Consider the following 21,969-nt stretch of genomic DNA (forward strand, 5'->3'; position numbering starts at 1 on the left):
TTTCCTTCCTTATATGCCAAAAGGAACTTCTTTGTACATACATCTTCTTGTTGTATCTTTTAGAGGACAATGTTTTCAGAAACGGAAATAGTGAAAAAGCATAATTTCAATGTTGAAAACAACTGGCCTCCCAAGATGTTGTACCAATTTATACTTCCATACATTCCACATTCTCATACATATTGAATTTTCAGACTGTCTTGAAATTCTGCTTCTTGAAAAGGCTAAGAATATTTTCTAGTCTATTAATGTTCATTTCTTCTTTTATGTATGAATTATTGACCTAATTTGGGGGCTGTACAATTATAGGAAGCTATATTATGGAAAGTAAGACTGTCTATTATAGATGTTTTAAAATATTTTTCTCACTTCTTTATTTTAAAGTCTGTCTATTCTTTTACTGCACAAAAGTTAATAATTTAAATATAGTTAAATCCACCTATCTTTCTCTTTATGGCATATGTCTATTCTATCTTCATAGGAAGACATAGTAAATTTTAATCCTTTTTATATTTAGATCTTTATTTGAAATACATTTTGATCACGGAATGAGTAGGAATCTTTTTTTTTTTTCTTCAGAAAGTCCAATAATTGCAACCATTTACCGAGAAATCTCTTTCCCCACTGATTTGAAAGGCCTAATTTATCATACAATAACCCCACCACCACCACACACACACACACACACACACACATCACAAACACAGATCAGTTTATGGAATTTTCTATTCTGTTCACTTATCCATCTCCTCTTTCCCCTTCTTCTTTTTAACTGTGACATAAAGTCACCCATAGCAGATAAAAGACAGAGATTTAGTTCGTATCAAAGGAAATATCCATGTAATCACCATCCAAGGCAGGAAACAGAATACTGCCAAAACTCAGAAGTCCTCTAAGTGCCCTTCCAGACCACTTACCTTTCCTACTGAGGTAGCTGCCACTGTGACTTCTGTTATTACCATTCTCTTGGTTTCCCATATTATTTTAAGACTGACTAAAAAATGTAGTATAGTTTTTTTGTTTTACAAAAATGGAATCATATAATACATATTCTTTCAGTTCTTGCTTCTTTTTATCAACATTGTTTTCAAGATTTGCCCCGTTGTTTGTATCAACATTTGTTTTCTTTATTGACATATGGTATAATGATATAGATTCTTTTCTTTCACAATTATCTTGTACCTTTCTTATAAGGTCTAGTCTGAAGTATGGTACAGGGGTTACTATTTCTTTTCATTTTCTAGTGAATTATTCATTTTTGAATGTTGATCTTCTATCTACCCACTTCATTGAATTCATTGAATTTTCTGCTGTTTCATTAAAAATTTCTAAATGGTAATCATATTATCTACAAATAATGTTTATGCTCTCTCTTCTAATATTTATGTTTCTAATTTTTCCTTTTAATTTCATTGACTAAGACCTTTGGCAAAACATTTAATGATGACAATGATAATAAAACACCTGTGTCTTATTCCTGAATTTAATGTTTCCAATTTCTCATCATTATATATAATGCCTTTTATAGATTGCTTGTTTGTGTGTGTGTGTGTGTGTGTGTGTGTGTGTGTGTTTAACACTGTATTAGCTTGAGTTTTGTCTTCTTTTAAATCAAAGAAGTTTTCAAAATAAAGATATAAGGTTTTTTCCTCTAGTAACGCAGTAAAATTCTAATAATCAAGTTTCCTATTGTTGATTCATCCTTATATTTCTAAAATAAGTCCTATCTTATAATCATTACTCATTTGATAACTTGCTTGATTTTAGTTGTCATTTTAATTCTTTATAAGATTTCTTCATGTGTGCTCATAAGCATAATAGACTTATGATTTTCTTTTGTTTTTATTCTGTTAACTACCCAATTTTGTAATAAAGGTTAAGTCGTTAATGTATAATCCATTTTCCCAACAATTCAAAATATGATTCATATAATTCTATATACCAAGTAAGATAAACTTTTTTTACAGAAAAAGTTATCTATCATATTCCAGTCTTACATTTCTTAGTTATAGAAGAAATGGTATTTTAGAAGAATACCATACAAAAATTTTTATCTGTGTTGGGTTTCAGAACAAAGGAAAGCAGATGCTATTTTAAAAAATTACTTTGGCTAAAAGATTCTTCATGGTCATTTACATTATTATTCAGACAATACAACATTTGATTAAATCATGCAGTAACAACTCTATTTCAATAGGAGCCATATTTTAGCAAAAGTTAACGTTATGAAAAAATACTTTTTGGGGCTGGGGAGATAGCTCAGTTGGTAGAATGCTTGCCTTGCAGCACAAAGCCCTGGGTTTGATCCCCAGTACCGCAAAAAAAAAGAAAAAAAGAAAAAAAAAAAAGAAAAGAAAAGAAAAAGAAAAAGAAAAAATACTTTTAAATACTATTCATTGTATTCATTCTAAATTTTGTAGAATGACCAATGCAGGTAGTCACTAAAATTCTGAAAAGCAAATTCAGACTATTACAAAATAAAAATGACACCCATACATTACAAAATTGGTAAGGTTAATTTTGAAACTGTTAAATTATATTGCTTACAATATATAAAAAATAACTCCAGCCAGGTGTGGTGACCCACACCTGTAATCCTAGCAGCTTGGGAGACTAAGGCAGAAGGAGCACATATTCAAAGCCAGTCATAGCAACTTAGTGGGGACCCTTCTCAAAACAAAAACTAAAGGGATAGGGATATGTCTCAGTGATAAAGCAATCATGAGTTCAATTCCTGGTACCAAAAAACAAACAAACAAATCAACCTGCAAAGGCACAAAAGTTTACTTGTAGTGAAAAAAATTCAAAAAGATATTTAAATTTTCTGCTTAAAAGTGCAGCATGATAAATAATATAAACTGTGTAGAGCACATCCTCCACATCTGTGGGTTCCATATCTGCACATTTAACCAACCACAGATCCAAATTTTTTTTAAAAAATGTATTCATACTGAACATGTCCAAACGTTTTTTTCTTGTTATTATTCCCTAAACAATACAGTGTAACAACTGTTTACATTAGCACTTGCATCGTATTAGGTATTATAAGTAATTTAAAAATGATTTAAAATACATGGAACAAGGGCTGGAGATGTAGCTCAGGGGTAGAGCACTTGCCTAGCATATGTGAGGCACTCGGTTCAATCCTCAGCACCCCATAAAAATAAATAAAATAAAGGTATTGTATCCATCTACAACTAAAAAAATTAAAAAATAAAATACACGGAAGGATGTACAGATGTTATATGCAAACACTATGTCATTTTATATGAAGGACTTGAATCATCTGTGGATTTGAGTATTTGTAGGGGGTCTTGAAACCAATTCTCAGAAGATATACCAAGGGCTGACTATATTTTTCATTTTATGAAATGAAACCATTTTGCTTCAATGAATATATTATTTAATGAGTCCAGTATTATTTAAAAGAAAATGATAAAATATATAACACCATCCAGTTGGTTGATAAACTTATAAGAAAAGAATAATGATTCTAATATGCTTTGGCATTTTTACTAAATGCCCATCATAAACCAATCTCTTTTACTGATACGATATTTTACCTCAAAGCCATACTGTAATAAATGATATTAAATGTCAAACCTGATTTCACTCTCAAGACTGCCTGACAAAATAATCCAAGCAGTGGATTGCCAGAACCATCACACCACACCACCTCACTGTATTACTAGTTCCTAACTCCTAACTTCCAATTTTGGTTAGTATTTCAATTCAACTTCCACTTAAACTAACCACTTAACCCCAGAAAAAAGACACTAGACTTGATTAAATGAATACTGAAAGATTTAAAGAATAGTGGCTTTCAAACTTTTTCTACAAGCAACCCACAGTAAGAAATATGTTCCCATCTGAACTTAGAGAAGGTATGTATGCACGCATACACACAGAGTCCAAAGTTTCATAAAAAGTCATGCAGTTTATTCACTAAAATGGTTCTGCCACAATTAGTGGATAGCAACCCCGTTTTAAAATAGATATGAGAGATCTCTGGGAACACTATTCTTGAAACACAAGAAATAAAAATTGTAGATATGGTTCTTCATGATATTACAAACATAGTTAACATTTTCAGGCATGTTCTATATATATAGAATTTAAATTTGCAGATACAGCGGGTAGAGTTATAGACCAGTAGTAGAATGCTGTCCTACCATGTGTGAGACCCTGTGTTCAAACCCCAGCATCAAAAGTAGCAGGGAAATGAACTAGTGACAGTGTTACTCAGGAGTTTTATTAAAAAGAAAAACTTTATATAAATATAGAGCCACTACATTACCTGAGCACTAAAGTTGATTTTCATTGTTAGAAAATGCTACTAGGTTCCAATAATCACCTATGGTTTTTCAACATACATGGTTTTATGATCTGATTTTCCTCCTTTGTTACTATGAATACTCACAAAAAGTTTTTGGTTGTCTTTTAAAAATAATATATAACTGATTATCTTGATTTTGATGAATTTCAGATTTAGGTAAACACAATAATTATATAACATCACTGGCCACAAATGTGGCATTGCACACTGTACAAATTACCTTAAAACACTGAAACGTCAGCAAATCTTTTGAAATGTTATTTTTTATACAGGTTTATTTCTATAAACTTCAAAAAACTCTTATATAAACACTTTATGTAAAAAGAAAAAATATATAAATTGTTATAGTTTGGATGTGAGGTGTCCCCCAAGAAGCTCACATGTGAGACAAGGTAAGAAGGTTCAGAGGAGAAATGATCGGGTTTTTAGAGTCTTAATCTAATCAGTAAACTAATCCCTGATGGGATTAACTGAGTGGTAACTGAAGGTAGGCAGGGTGTGGCTGGAGGAGGTGGTAATTGGGGCAAGGCTTTGGGATATATATATATACATATATTTACATATTTACAGCTGGCAAGTGGAGTCTCTCTCTGCTTCCTGAGCACTGTGATGTAAGTTGCTTCCCTCCACCACCCTCTCCCACCGTGATGTTCAGCGTCACCTTGAGCCCCAAGGAATGAAGCCAGCCATCTATGAACTAAGACCTCTGAAACCACAAGCCCTGGAATAAACCTTTCCTCCTTAACAGTTGTGCTGGTTGGGACATTTAGTCACATCAGCGAAATAGCTGATTAAAACAGAAATGTTCCATACAAAGGAGTATTATTTGGCAAAAAACAATAGAACATGCTACAACATGGATCAATCTGAGTAAAAGATGCCAGCACAAAAGACCACCTATTGTATTATTTAATTTATATGGAATATCCAGAATAAGCAAATATATATATAGGGACAGAAAATAGATTAGTTATTGCCTAGGGTTGTGGCAGGGGTCAGGTGAGAAGTTAACTGCTAATGGGAAAAGGATTTCTTTGAGGGGAGATAGGTATGTGCTAAAATTGGGGAAATGGCTACCCAAATCTTGGAATATGCTACAAATCATTTAACTGCAAACTGTTATTGGGCAAATTATATAGTATATGAATTATATCTCAATAAATCCCCTTTTTTAAAAAAATACATATCTGCTGGGCACACTGGTGCACATGTGTAATCCAGCAACTCGAGAGGCTGACGCAGGAGGATTGAAAGTTCAAAGGATTAAAGGTTGCCTGGGTGATTTAGCAAGATCCTGTTATAAAATTTAAAAATAGATAGATAGATAGATAAAAATAAAATGGGCTGGGGATGTAGCTCAGTGGTAAAGTGCCCCTGGGTTTAATCCCATGTAACTGGGTATGCACATGTGCATGAACACACACACACACACAAAATCAACAAACAAAAACAAAGTAAAAAGTACATAATTTCTGAGAGTTGCTGAGTCTTAATCTTTGGACACAGAGCTCTATATTATATATTTCGACAAGTTCTAAAGGTTAACTCATGTAGCCAATCTAACACCAAATAATTAAAAATGTCATAATTAAAATTATGAATTTGAGTAATATAGAAGTTTGATATAAAAGACTAGCTTTTATACTAGTGTGGGACTAGAAGGAAAGGCTTCCCTAAGACACCTATACACCCTTGGGTAAGTTATATAAAGGCAGACAAGTTCATCTTTTTTGTACATACAAAGCATTCAAATATTTGTGAAATAAATATACCACACTGTTTCTCTGAGATCATGTAGGTATTTTCAGAACACTATTTCTACAATGAAGAGAAAAATATAATAACATAAAATATCTACACTTAAAAATCAGAACCAAATTACTGAAATGTGTTCATGGAGCTCCCTCTGGTGGTTTAAATAACCACTCTTGTTTTAGCTGTTTTTTTAACAATCTGATTACAGGAACTAAAGCAAATAAAGTCTTCTGATACTCAAATATTTTGATGACATGCTGAGTAATAGTATACTTAAGTTTATATCTGTTGATTAAGTGGTCATGGTTTTACTTATAAATTTCTCATTTTCAACCTTAAAATTTAAAAATTCCAGCAAGTCATTGTAAATCTGAATGTAAAAGATACTTTAATTGCTGGGGGAAAAAGAAGTCTTCTAAACAAATACAAATCCTGTAAAAATCAAGGAAAAAAAATCCTGAAGAATCATATTTAAAATATTTTAGAAATTGGTAACTGATCCCTCCCCGTTTAATTGTTTTCATTGTTAAGATGCTTGAAATCTTTTTTGCACATTTAACTGTCATGTTTTCCTTATTTTTTCTGTTTATTTTCCTTAAATTTTTTTCTATTTTTTCATTGTGGTAAAATATATAACAAAACTTCCCATTCTAATCATTTTAAGCATAAATTCTGTGGCATTAAGTACATTCACATTATGGCGCAAAGAAATTTATTTTGTGTTCTTAACATAAATTATAAAATATTCCAAGAACAGATATTATTAGTTGTTCAATGATCAGGGCTAAGAAAATAATACTTATCTGCCTAAAAAAGTATGAGAGCAATGACTTTTCCTGAAGCCCAAAACATTTATAACTGTCATCTGAATCACTTGTCTATCATTCAGAATATTTGACAGATAGCATCAATTATGCAGAACATTAGGAACAGGAATCTCAAAGTTCCAAAGCATGCTGTTCTTGAATAATGAATAAATATTAATTGAAAATTAGGGAAACATTAAGAAAACTAACATTATTTGATTATATAAGACATATGAAAAAACAATTATATATTTGACTCCAATACTGCTCAAAAGATGAGGGGCCTTCTGTTATATCATTAGTTCAGCTCACCAAGATTCTGATCTCTCAGTTCTCTCAGACTAATATATGTCCATTGAGAGATAAGACAGCTCTACACATCAATCCAAGTGTGTATTACTCATTGATGTAATGACATAAAGGTAAATATACCTGCATTCCCCCTCACCAATGGTAGTTTTATTCTCTGGGAGGGGAGATTATACATGCATACATTCCAAATGTTAAGATGGATTACATTTGTAAACATCATTTGCAATAAATAAACATCTCAAAAATTAACCATGAAATAAATTTACTGTGAAATTATATTTCACTGAACTCTATTTAGAACAACATATTCCAAGGAAATTAGGATCCAGGACCTCATTTTTTTGAAAGGACATTTGTAAGAATGCAACCAACCTAAGTGATTTCATGTCAACAATACATAATACAACCACAGAAAACCACAAACCTTTACAGAAAGCACATATAATATTAGGTAAAAACACTGGAACACAAGGTTATCTATAAACTTGGAGCTGTATTAAAAATACAAGCAAGATATATTTGAAGAAAAATTAAAAGACCCTACAACAAAATTAAGTTAAAATAAGTGTACTGCTTGGATACCAGGAGTATGTTTCTTTTCTCTTTAATTACATAAGCTACCAAAGTGTATTAAAACTATAGTACATTACAGAAAAATTATACATCATGGTTATACTATTTAAATTATTTCAAAGAACCAAGTAACTTTAATAGAAATCAATTTTTATTTCAAGAAATGGACATGCATGGAAGAATTGGGTTTAAAAGTCTATAGCTTTCCTCTTGTTACCTCACATTAAAGTAGTTACCTTGAAGCATTAAAACAAAATCTTGAAGATATTGACCTTTTACCTGTGCCTAAAAGCAAGGTTTTTATTTGGTCTTTTACTTTATTTAGTGCTGTTTAAATGTAAAATATATTATTTTGTTAACTGGAATTCATTTTTTCTATAATTTATTCAATTCTTAACATAGAAACTTACTGGCCACTTTGTGCAGAGATGTGTAAAACATGTCCTAATTTCAGAGAACAGACATTCTAATAAAAATAATATTTAAAAGACACATATAAAGTGCTGAAGGATTTCAGATATGGAAGAAATTATTTTCTTGCTTTTTGGTAGGTGAGGAAAAAGTGAAAATTGGGAAATAAAGAAGAAAGGGCAATGAGGAAGAAAGTATTTGGGATGTTACCTACCTGCCTCAGATCAGGAAAATTGAACATTAATGAATGCCACCATTGTCAATGTGGCAGAATCCCAAGCCATGGTGTCAATATTCTATTTTCTAATTTATACTCATCACATAACTTGCTCCTTTTGCCTTTTTTCAAGGGTTTGTCTTCCTATTTGGACTATAATATTTGAGGATAGAAGAAGTTATGTTCTCCATATTACTTACCAATGGACTTATAAAATAGTACAGTATCATTGTGACCTATGCCTACAAAGAAGTGGCAAATAAAAGAGCACTTAAAAATGAAGGGTTAAAGAATGAACAAAAAGAAAGTGCACCAAGGGTATAGTTAGTAACTAGTAAGAAGTTCAACTGAGCTAAGACTAAGAATTTAGGAGCTCATAGGACATTGGTACAATGAATATAGAATTCAACCCTGAGATCTTCAATACCCAACATGAATATGACATTCATGTGGTAAATAAAGCAGTAATTTGCCACTTAATGTTTTCTGCATGAACATACTGTACACTTTTTTTAATTCTGATAAGTCTAATTCAAAGAATTCTCAGATTTGCATATTATGTTACAACAGGAAGTTAAAGGAATTATATTAACTTTTGGTATACATGTTTTCAGAACTACTGTTTATCTTAACAACTATTTGCCTTTTTAACTAAGAAAATATTTATTAAAACTACTTTTTCCCCTACAACTGACCTACAGAAAACATACAACTCCAGTATGCTCAAGAAAGTTGACCACTATCATTTTCTCTCCAGGTTTTATTTCTATAGTTATCAATTTGCTAAAAACAATACCAATATTTTTTAAACTGAGTTTCACCTAAAATACTTGTTTTTCTTTCTCAAGAACTAATGTTTAGGAGTAACTTTCTATCTCAGTTATCACTCATTTATTCTTTCATAAATTCAGTAAATATTTACTGAGTGCTTATTACTTGTCATGAATACTGGTCAGATATAATCTGTCAGTGAACAACAAAAACCTTCACCCATTGGGGCTTATACCCTGTAATGGAGGACAGGGTTTTTACCTAAATAAATGATATCTATGTTAAATAGTGACATGTTGTAGAGAAAAAATAAAATAGATCACAAGTGTGGTTGAAGGAATGGCTGTTATTTTGACACAGTGTGATCAAGGAAGGCTCTATTCAGAAAGCTGATAGTAGAAAAAAGTAGTAGTTAGATAAGAATATATTTTTTATTTTAATTTAAAATTTTATTTGTTCTAATTAGTTGTACATGACAGTACAATGCATTTATACATTTAATAGATCATAAATAGAGTATAAGCTCTCATTTTTCTGATTATACATATTACAGGATCACATGGTCATGTAGTTACACATGTACTTGAGGTGATAATGTCTGTTTCATTCTATCATTCCTTCCTCCATACTCCTTCCCCTCTCTTCACTCACCTCTACCTAATATAAAGTAACTCTATTCCCTATCAACCTCCCCCCGCCTTATTGTGAATTAGCTTGTGCATATAAGAGAAAACATTCAGCCTTTGGTTTTTTGGGGTTTGGCTTATCTCACTTAGCATGATATTCTCTAAGTCTATCCATTTACCAGCAAATGCCAGAATTTCATTCTTCTCTAAAGCTGAGTAATATTCCATCATATATATATATATTATATATATATATATATATATAACACCACATTTTAGATATGAATATGTTTTGAAGGCAGGGTTGATAGCATGTGATACTGAAAGTATAATGATTCTAAAAGTTTTGATAAGAACAAATTGGAAGGATGGAGTTGCTATTTACTGAATTAAGGAAGATCAATTTGGGGACAGATGGACTCAGGTCATTTGTACATATGTTAATTCCTAGGGCTGTTAGAACTCTAACTAGAAATATTAAGATGATTTGGGGTCTGGAGTTCAGGAAAGAAATTCAAGCTGAAAAAAATTTGAGTCAGCTTCTAGATGTTGTCAACTAGAATGAGCCAGGATAATAAGAAGGAAGATATTCAAAGAATGAGTCCTTACTTTTGCATTTGGATTGTCAAGGAAGTGAGGAGGAACTTACAAAGGAGTCTGAGTAGAAGCAGTCAATGAGACAGGGAGAAAATCAAAATAATGTAATAGTTTAGACTTAAGAAATGATTAAAGGAGAAAATAAGTAAATCAAAAATCAAGAAAGAAGAAAAGTATATCAGATTTAGTAATATGAATGTCACTAATATCTTTGCAAGAGCTGGTTCATAGCAGCTGTGACAAAGAAAGCCTTCACTAAACTGGTTCAAGAACAAATGAGAGAAGAACTGGAGACAGTCTAGACAGTACTTTGGGAAAATTTGCAGTTAAAGGGATTACAGATATAGGGAAGTAGCTAAAAGGAGATACCAGAACTTTTCTGTTTTTAAGACAAGATACAATGCATTTATTTGTTTGCTAACAGGAATGATTCAGTAGAGGGGAAAATATAAAGATGCAGGAGGGATAAAAAAATTCTTTAGTAAGTAAAAAAGAATAATAGTATACCAATGATACAGTTGAATCTAGATGGGAACAGAAAGGTCATATGAGGCAATAGGAAGCAAGGGAGATTATTTAGGTACAACTGACCTGGCAGAAGTGATAGAATGTGGGAAAGTTTTCTTCCAATTTCTATTTTATTAGTGGAGCAGGAATACGCTTGGTCCTTATGAAGAGCAAGAAGAAAATTAAGAAATGCCAGGCTTAGTGGCGTGAAACTATAATCCCAGCAGCTCAGGAGGCAGAGACAAGAGGATCACAAGTTAAAGCTAGCCTCAGAAACTTAGCAAGACCCTAAGTAACTAAGTAAGACTCTGTCTCAAAATAAAAAATGGGCTGAGGATGTGGCTTAAAACACACTTGGTTCAATCTCTGATACCAAAAAAAAAAAAAAAAAAAAAGGAGAAGAGGAGGAGAGGAGGAGGAAGAGGGAGGGAGGGATGAAAGAAATAACCATTTTGAAAACAGGCAATTAAATAGACTGAGGAACTATTACAGGGTGGCAGGAACCTGTTAATTTGACTTTGTTATTGTTTTAAAAGGTATTCTAGTTAAATAGTCACATGTTTTCATAGCTACATTCCACTGCCTAGGTTCAGGCACAAAGAAAATGAGGAATTGGATTTCACCAAGTCTCTGTCAGGTTATTTGAAATAATGGAAGAAAGGAATAAAGAAAGTTGAGGTTTTAGAAATGATTATAATGCAAGAATATGGGATTTAAGGGAAATAAGAAAAATAAGGAGAAAGAAGATGAAAATAATAGTAGGATTCATGTATCCAAATGGGACAAAGAAGTTTTGGAGGCAGACTCCCAGAGAAGAGAGCTAGAAACATAGGATAGTAGTCAAGAAGTGAAGTGGGGGCTGGGGAGATAGCTCAGCTGATGAGTGCTTGCCTTGCAAGCACAAGGCCCTGAGTTCGATCCCCAGTACCGCAAAAAAAAAAAAAAAAAAAAGAAGTGAGGTAGTTATAAATGAGACTGAGGAAAAGCTGCTCTTACTGACAATGACAAGTTCAATGGCATGACTATAGGTGAAAGTTCTAAGACAGGAGATAAGATAACTAAATAAGAATGAATGAGAAAATAAAGCCAAGTACTATGGTATCATTTTTTGGGATAATGAAATCACCTAGAAATATGACAATATTTGGAAGAGCAGCAGTCAGTCAGGGTAAAACTCAAAAAATGAGTATATTGCAGATGACCCTATATACAGGGGTAACAGGTGATTAATGTATGGTAGCAAAAGCAACAAAACTAGGGATGGGATTAAGCTAGGTAGCAGGGAATGTCTGACAGAAAGAAAAAAGCTTTCATCCTATCTTGAGACCCAGTGGTACTAAGGCATCAGAGAGAAAACAGTCACTATGTAGAGAACTACAGAGCAGAGTATTCAAGAGCAAAACAAGTGAAGATAGTCTTTAGAAGTTTAGTATATGAGAGATTTTGCTGATAAATTATAAGAGGGCTTTGGGAAGAATTTAGAAAACTATGCAGGAGGTTTAGAGGTGAGCAGGATCTGATCAGAGTCTTATGGGACTTGAGAGACTAGGAAATGAGAGAAAGCCTGGAAATGAAAGTTTCTTGTGGTAATTAAAGTAAAGAGAGATAGGGGAATGATGGCACTGGTCACATTGACGGAGTAAATGTAATGCCAAATAAATAAATAAATATAAATAAAAGATAAAGCTGATGGACCAGTTAGAGTGTCCTTTTTCATTGCCTGCTTGTGCTACTGCAGCTGGACCTCATAAATACTTCTTTGCTTGTTGACACAGTAGGAAGCTTTGTCAGCGGATGATGTGGGAGGGACACTGCAGAAGGAAGAACTTTTCCTCCTGATGAATGTGTTTCTTTACTTTGTGTTACTGCAGCATGTGGACATAATGAGTGGCACTCAATTCTGTAGGCAGCTTCCAGGAGAGTTCTGCCCATGCCCTAACAGCTTCCATGTGTTTCAGCACTAATTCCAAGGAGAGCTTCCTACAGAGTTCCACTGGGGCCCTAGCCGGCATTCCAGCCTGCTTCCCAGAAAGTTCAGAAGCACCCCACGTGTTCCACTAGGCTTCTTGGTGAGTTCAACAGCTCCACAGGTGGTGTCCAAGCACATTTTCAACACACTACGCAGTTTCTCAGGGAGTTTCATCAGCTTAATGGTGAACAGTTTTTTGTTTGCCAGTCCCAGACTGTGGCACCTCAGTGAATCCCAGCATCTAGTAAGCTACAGTCATACCTGACCCAGTAAGGCCATAAAGATGGGGTTGGGAATGTTCAAAATACATTTCTTCTTTGGGTATTCTGAGCCTCAGCATTTGGAATAGTATCTGCTATCCCCATAATATATTCTTTAGTTGTCTTTACCTCATTAAAAAGCTACTTCCCTAAAAGTAGTTAATAATTAATTTTATTTTCCCTGTTCAAATTATTGTGTAGTTTTGTCTCCTGACTCTGTGCTGACTTACATGACTTATTTCAAGACTGATTTACAGTAATCATTTGGAATTATTTTGTGATAGATTTTAACCAAAGTGATGGATTTATGATTATGAAGTTTATTGTAGAAAGTATATACATATAAACCTAAGCAGGTATGCATGTTCATATATATACGCACATGTGTATGCATGTATATGTAGTCCAAAACAGGTCCCATATATCACAGCAATTGCAATACTGACATGTAAAAACTGTTAAAATTTCCTACAATTAACATTGTGTTCTTGGGTATGTAACTTAAATGTTTTTATCTGAAATATGATAGAGTAGACTGTATGACTGCATTCTTTCCAGCTATATGATTTATTTGAGTTTGATTTACAAAATTTCCCCAAATATTTATTAAATATATCACAGGTATTTACGGTTTTCATGTACAAATCAAATGGTTCTACTTAAGTCATTCAAGTGATCACATTTAAAATATGCTTTTTTATTTTTATGCACCAACTAGTTACTTAATATATACTAAAAGTTTCTGCATGACTTCTAGAAGACTCCTTAGTTTTAGAAGACTAGTAAAGCAGAGAATAGTAATGTTCCTTGGAAACTCAATAAAAACAATCCTATGAATATCAAGACAACTCAACTGAGCTACTATAAAATAAGATCAAATGTGTTACTAATCAAGAGTTTGTAACATGATCATACCTGTTTATGTTTTGAAGTGGTTTCTTTTCAAGTAATTTTTATCTCCATGTTTCTTATATATTAAAGGTACTCCATATTTAGCAGCAGGTTTTGTGATTTTCTGAGCAGGCATAACAGAAACCAAGTTTTGGCCTGAAGCTGGTCTTTTAGCTACATAAAAAGACAAAGAATTTTTTCATTTTTTTATATTAAATTTTTATTCAAAAGTCTTCAAGATGGTACTTTTTCATTTTCATAATCCATTATAGCATTTGAAACTTTCTATAAAATACCTCCTTTATTCCTGAGCATACATCAATAGCTCAACTAAAGCCATTTTGGAAAGAAGCAAAGAGCCAAGCTCCCCTAAGATGTTGAAATTTCTCATATTAAAAAAGAACCATCCTCTGGGAGGCGAGGCATGAGGATCGTTGAGTTCAAAGACAGCCTCAGCAAAAGAGAGTACTATCAACTCAGTGAGACCCTGTCTCTAAATAAAATACAAAATATGGGTACGGATGTGGCTTAGTAGTCTACTGCCCCTGACCTGAGTTCAATCCCCAGTACCAACAACAACAAAGAACCATTCTAAAATTGACTGTGGGGGTTGTATGTATCTGAGTACACTAAAAAAAAAAAAAAAAAAAAAAAAACCCACTGAATTGTAATTCTAAATGGGTAAATTGTAAAAAGGTGAATTACACATCAATGAAACTGCTCAAAACAATTTTTTAAAAATTGTTTTAAAAATTACTTTCAAGCCAAGAAGAGTGATGCATTCCTGTAATTCCACTACTCAGCTACTGAGGCAAGAGAATTGAAATTCAAAACTAATCTGGGCAACTTTGTGAGACCCTGTCTCAAATTAAGAAAAAAAAAAAAAAAGATAAAAAGGGGTAGGGATGTAGCTCAGCGGTAGAGTGCCCTGTGTTCAATTCTTAGTACTTCAAAAAAAAAAAAGAATAAAAGAAAAATTATATTAAAAAATCAAACCATAAACTCCAAGAGTAATTGGTAAACATTAATTCTATCACTATGAGCAATTTCCCCCCCTTCATATATGGTCTGAATAGTGTTAACACCTATAGACTTACTGAAGAAGAAAGATTTAAAACATTAATTTGCTTAAGGCACCACAAAATGGGTATCTTTATACATTGTTGGTAGAATAATAAATTAGCCAAACTTTCTGAAGGGCAATCCATATCACAACCACTATTTATAAACTGACTTTAAAGAAATAATCAGAGAAACATAAAAATATTTATGCAGGAGGATAAACTTTATAGCATTATATATTTAATCCCTATTGAAGCCAAGATGAGGTTCAGTCTAAGAACAATAAGTTAAAGAAAAATAAACTAAGGAAATTCTACAATTTATTCACACCTCAAGGATATTAAATGAAGTCAAATAGTATGCGCTACATCACCCTTACCCAAACCCTCTTTCCTCTTCTATTTTCCACATCTGCCAAGGTACCTCTGTGCTCAAACTCCCCCACAGCCTGAGTAGGAGCTTTTTTTCTCCCTCTTCCAACCCACTCTCTAGCTCAGGATTTTATCATGTGCTAAATTAATTTAAATCAATCTTTTCCAGAAAGTATTCTTCCTTTTCAGGAGGTGAAAGGAGAAAAAAATTTAACGGATATTTATAATGAAATACTACCATTAAACTCAGTTCTTCGAAGAAAAAGTTAATGGCATTAGAAAATGTTCATCATAATAATATGAACTAAAATAAATAAAACTTTCCTTATAACATAATCCCAATTCAAAGTCATTATGAATGTCATCACAGAAAAATATGTCAAATATGACAGTATGTATTAAAATTGGGGTATTTTTTCTCTTTAAAATTTTTAATAATGAATACATATCCATATAATTTAGTACACTTTTAAAAAACAAAAAATGCTAGCAATTTGGTTGGTATATTAGAGACTCACGTAATTTATATTGATGATGTGTTACACAGTGTGATGGGGTAAGATTTTCTAAATACATATTTACACATATCCTGACCCAGAAACTAGTGAGAAATTCAACCACATGATCAAATTAGAGGTTCAACCATATGATCAAATTAAACACAGATATGCAAAGTCACAATATTGTAACTGGGTTACTTGTACTAAAACAACCACAGAAATGTGTATGCCAGAAAAGGGACTTGCAGGCACAAATGCATAAAAGAAGATTCCTAAGAGACAGATATGAATAATTCCCATTCATGTTCCAGAGATGAGGGAGAAATACTCATCTGATTTTTTAACTCTTCTCAGGTTTAGTGTTAAGGTTGCCTTTAGCAAGAAACAATGTAGGGAGCTGGAGCCCATAAAATATTTACAAGCCCATTAGCAATACTACCTTATTTTAGTCCCATACTACTGAAAATTTCCTTTTCAACTGTTCTTAAAACAAATGACTTTCTCTTTCAAATTTCTACATAGATTTATCCACATGGAAAGAATATCTTGACTGACGCTGGATGTTTCTGGCTTTTGTGACAAGGTGGTTTTTGATTAAGATTTGACTTATGAAGCTTGACTGAGAGGAGAGATAGTGCTGATTCTGTTATTCTTAGTCTCTGAAATTCTGTGTAGAGTGAGTTGATTTCATAGGAACCTACAGTCTACACAATGAGAGGATAAGTCCAAGGGTCATTAAAAGGAGATAAAAGGAGTTGGGGATATCGGTCAGGGGCAGGACACTTGCCTAGCATGCATGAGGCCATGTGTCCCCAGTATCACATTAAAATAAAACAAAACAACAACATAATAGAACAGCTGGCCTTCCTGAGAACAAACTATCATACCATTTCTAGTCTATATGAACTCAGGTTATCATACGGTATTTACTTGTATTAATCTACCCAAACTCAAAATTATATTCCTCACATGTTACATAACTTTCGATGATTTCAGAAATCTATTCTGAATTGATTATATGTAGGAAGAAACAGTTTCCTTCTCACACAGATGTGTATATATGTGAGTCTATGTGTGTATGTTTATCTATATCCATGCATTTATATAGGTATGTATAGTTAATAATCACATCTTCAATCCTATAAATATTTTAATGCCAGTAGTCACATTTAAAAGCAAACCTATGCTTAATAAAGTACTTGACTTCATATAATTAAAGAAAATTTTGGAGTATGAAGTATTTAAAGAAAAATAATTTATATTGAGATTTATAACTAAACTGCATAGTCTATAAAATTCTCTAACAATGTTCTTAGCTAATCATTTAATAAAGATATAAATTTCAGGCCAGGTTTCATTTAAATAAGACAGATAAGAAACAATTTTTTAATTAATTTATCAAAAAGTATTGTACATTACCATATATTATAAGCAATTTTAAGGCATATTTACTCTAGATTAAATTTAGTCTACAATCATCCCAATTTAGTCTTTCTTTTCATCTATATAGCTACATATAGTTCTAATATAATTAGGTTTGATTGTCACAAACAGATGAAAAGCCCATTTACCTGTTACATGCTGTGCTCCAAACTTTGAAAATGTTTTTAGACAAAATTCTTCTGCAATAAGCTTAGATTAAGAAAGGGGGAAAAAAGTTAAAAAGATATTAAATTTCTAAAATAAAAAGACCTACCCATTAATCACTATACAGTTTCCTTTTTCAATCATAATATGCTGCCAAATAAACTGTTCAAATTAAAACCAAATAATCCATTCAGCAAATTCTCAAGCTCTTTTCCTATCTTAACAATTTATTTTTATTACTTCTCCAGATAAGGTTTCTTCTCAAACTAATATATTGTACAACTTAGATTCCCATTTACTACTTGCCTGCTTCATATGTAAATACTTAAACTACCTAACTGGAATAATCTCTATATTCTATATAATCCATATCCATCATTTACTTCAAAATTTCGAGAATCATGTCTTACCTAAAGAAACTCACTCAGAATTATCTCAGCATATCGAAAGATATGCTGCATATCAAAACTGTAAACATGTTATTGGATCTATATTCTTACATAATTTAATAAGTGCCTCTTTTGGTGTTACTTAAAACATTTTATTACTTGTTCCTCAGCATTTGCAAACATTGCAAGAATTGGGGGCTGGGGAGATAGCTCAGTCAGTAGAGTGCTTGCCTTGTAAGCACAAGGCCCTGGGTTCGATCCCCAGCACCCAAAAAAAAAAAGAAGAAGCTAAAATCATTTACATTTCTGGAAGTAAGGTTCTCTCCCTATTCCATTTTTCTAAAGTGTAAAACTATGAAACCAACAAAGATTTAACTTCATAAGGCTGCTTTTGTTGGTTGACTGGGTGGAGACAAGAAAGACAAATGAATTTTCTCTTTTTCCAAGAGAAGTAAAGCCTAGTAGAAAGAATATTCCTATAGTAACAATGGACCAGACACCATAATCAGCAGAAAACCATGACCTGAGGTGGTTTTCTTTCCCATTAAAGATCACCTATAGGTCTCAAACCAATAGTATCAGTAACAACTGGATTAGCTAGTTATGCAAATTCTAAAACTTTACCTTAGAATTATGTAATCAGAGACTGTGGTGGATGAATCTGGAAAAACCCTCCAGGGGATTATAATGTGTGCTAAACTTTGAGAACCAGTACTTTAAGGATAAATGTAAGTGAAAGTCTGGTTCACAGGTAATTCAGAGCAAGTATGTGAATGTTTTCTCTTCTGAACATATGCATTTGTTTTCCTTTTTGGAAGAAAATGGGTGTTTTATGACCTCCACATTGCCCCAAAATTGAATAATTTTTTTCCACAGTTGAACATGAGTCTTTTCTCTTGTTTAAAAGTTCATGGGAATTGAGAGATGAAATGCAGAGAATCGAAGATGATCCTGGATTCCCTATGCTATGCTGTCCAACATAACAGCCACTATTCATGTGTATATCTTAAAGTTAAAATTTAAAACTCAGTCCCTCAATCACACCAGTCACGTTTCAGTGCTCAACAACCTCATGTGGTTAGTGGCTATGATGTTTGAAAATACAGATATGGAAGTTTCACCTTCACAGAGTGTCCTATTGGACAGCACCTATAGTCTTAATAAATTAGAGCTTATATTCATTATTCATCAAGTCACATCCAGGAAGAAGTGCCAGGGGTAGAAGACTGAGAATAAGGACCTAACGACCTTGGCTTATAGCACTGAGAAAATTTAGGTGTTAAAAATTAAAACTGGGGGCTGGGGTTGTGGCTTGGAGGTAGAGCACTTGCCTAGCATGTGTGAGGCACGGGGTTCGATTCTCAGCACCACATATAAATAAATGAATAAAATAAAGGTCTATCAACATCTAAAAAATATTTTTTAAAGATTGAAACTGTAAAGACCATTATAAAAATACTGAAAACAATAGTGCAAATGTTATAGTAAAATCATAAGTTGTAGGGCTGGGGATATAACTCAGTTGGTAGAGTGCTTGCCTCCATGCACATGGCCCAGCACCACAACAACAACAACAAAAAATCATAAGTTGTGTCAAAGTTACAGCCTTAAAAAAAGTACATGCTGGCAACAGTGGCACAAGTCTGTAATTCCAGCTATTGAAGAGCCTGAGGCAGGAGGATCACAAGTTCAAGACCACCCTCAGCAACTTAGCAAGACCCTGTCTCAAAATAAAAAAATAAAAAGGGCTGGGATGCAACTCAGTGGTAGAACATCTCTGGTTAATCACTAGTACCATAAAAGAAGAAAAAAAAGTCACAAACTTCTTCTCCTGAATACTGAACAAGTAAAATATAATAGAAAATAAACCTGAAGAACCAAAGATATAAGTTATCCTGAAAAATGCAATCTAAGAGATTATTAAAAAGCAACAAGGAGGGTCATCAAAATTCCATTTGTTAATTATCACAATCTGCCCTTTCCTCCTATAAGTTTTGCATATTTCAGGCTTTAACATTTTCCCTTTCATTGCTAGCTAGTTGAATTCCAGTGTTTTGGCCCTGGACTGAGTGTCCTAATTGCTTGAACAGGGAACAGAAACTTTTAGCAAGATTAAATGAAGTCATTGTTTCTTCTCTTGTAGCTGCCCCCAAAACAATATACTACCTCATAAAGCTGTCCTTATAAATGTTATTTATAACAAAGAACTCTTATAAGACACCCACATGTCAGAGGTTTTTGCTATGTTCTATGCAAGTAAACTTTAACCTCCAAATTTTAATTGGCTTTCTTGCTTACTAATGCATTCTTTTAGTATTAATAGTGAAATTCAAATCTGTTTTCTAAGGAATATTTGTTCACAGGAATGTTCTGTTAAGCCAGAAGGAAGTCAATTAATACAACTATAATTTTGCTACATATTTACAAAAGCACTTAATGGTGATTATTTAAACTAAAAAAGGTTAAACTAAACAAGAAATAAAATAATTCCAATTTCAAGTGATCACATTTTTGTGAGTAATTTATGCTAGCTAATTTGATGTAGATTGATTTATAAAACTGGTCACATTAAAATTCAGTTCAACTCAACAAATATTTATATATTTGAATACTAGAGGAAAAATCTTGAGTCAATAATCTAGTATGCATACATAAAAATGCCTACAAATCATTTCCAATCATTTTTTTGTCAAGTAAAATATAATTTTAACCATATGAATCATGCTGGTAATATATTATATAGCATAATAGATTGATACGTTGATGGTATCTAATACATATTGAATATTTTGATCACGTACATGCTAGACATTGAGCACTTTATGTGTACTCTTTAATTCTCATAATGATCTTACAATATAGAAATATTTATAATCCCACTGCTTATACGTAAGAAAAACAAAGCAAAGAAAGGTTTAATAATTTTACAGATAGGAATAGAGAAATCATGCACAACTGGAAAGCAAACAGAAAGAAATGTAGTTATGTAAGATGGAAAAGAAAGTGAAGCCGATGTAGTTTGAAAAAGCACCCCACTCCCCAAGGTTCTGATATGCTTTCCACAAAAACAGAGGGCAGATTCTTACTAAATACCATAACTCTACTATATAATTTTAATTACTAAAAAAAAACATACCTGAGGTGAGAGAAACTTTTCAATGCGCTTGGCTATAAAACCTTTCTCCAATATGGAGTTGACTGATGGTCTATCCCTAGGATTTCTTTTAAATAACTGAGAGAGCAAACTGCGGAGATCATAGGAATAATGCAAAGACACAGGTGGAAAAGATCCAGATATTATCTTCAGTACCAGGTTTTTCATATTGCCAGCTTCAAACTAAAAATCCACAAAATAAATCAACATATATAAAACATACAGAAACTGAAACTGGGTATATATCAGTAAGGAGAAATAGTTTTTTTCCTATTAACAGAATAGAAATGCAACTCTCTTCCAAATAACTTAATCACCAAATGTTCGCATATCTATAAATTTATTCCAAACAGGATACTAGTTTTCAAAAAACAAAACGTGATAATTTACTATGTGAGTAATTTTTACTTATTTAAAATGCTAAGAAATGAGATAGTTATTAATGAAAGACTTTATAAACCATGACAATAATCAAGATGGTAAAAAAAAATTATGCCTCTGGGGTAGGAAAATTTGGGTCAAAGAAACACAAAGGGGGATCTTTTAAACCTTCACTTAAAATCTTCCTTCCTGTGATTCTGTTGTCATATCCAGAACAGAAATTAACTAAAACTAAACGTATTTGGGCAAAATATAACAAATAAACCTATTAGGCAGCGTCTGTTTTTATTATTTTTGTTTGTGATGCTCCCCAAGTTATAGAATCAGCAATATGGCAAACATTCCAACATAGAATACAAGCTATGTTTAATAGTAATATATATTTTAGGATTAAACACAGTATAAACTGAAGTATAAGGAAAACAGAAGTAAGGCAGTATAAGGTCTAAAGATTCCATTTTGAAAAAAATGCAAAATTACACTTTTGATACCTC

At 32.6% G+C, this 21,969-nt stretch overlaps 1 protein-coding gene across 1 annotated transcript in view; it reads right to left on the reverse strand.

Annotated features, from left to right (window-relative positions):
* Positions 1 to 21,969, reverse strand: part of Nek1 (NIMA related kinase 1) — a 223,133-nt gene that overhangs the window by 168,123 nt on the left and 33,041 nt on the right. The window contains 4 exon segments of the mRNA XM_047550153.1: positions 14,056 to 14,095; positions 14,097 to 14,205; positions 17,536 to 17,596; positions 21,077 to 21,277. Coding sequence (XP_047406109.1) covers positions 14,056 to 14,095; positions 14,097 to 14,205; positions 17,536 to 17,596; positions 21,077 to 21,277 — 411 coding nt within the window.

The sequence above is a fragment of the Sciurus carolinensis genome, chromosome 4, assembly GCF_902686445.1.
Source record: "Sciurus carolinensis chromosome 4, mSciCar1.2, whole genome shotgun sequence".
NCBI classification, from domain to species: Eukaryota; Metazoa; Chordata; class Mammalia; order Rodentia; family Sciuridae; genus Sciurus; species Sciurus carolinensis.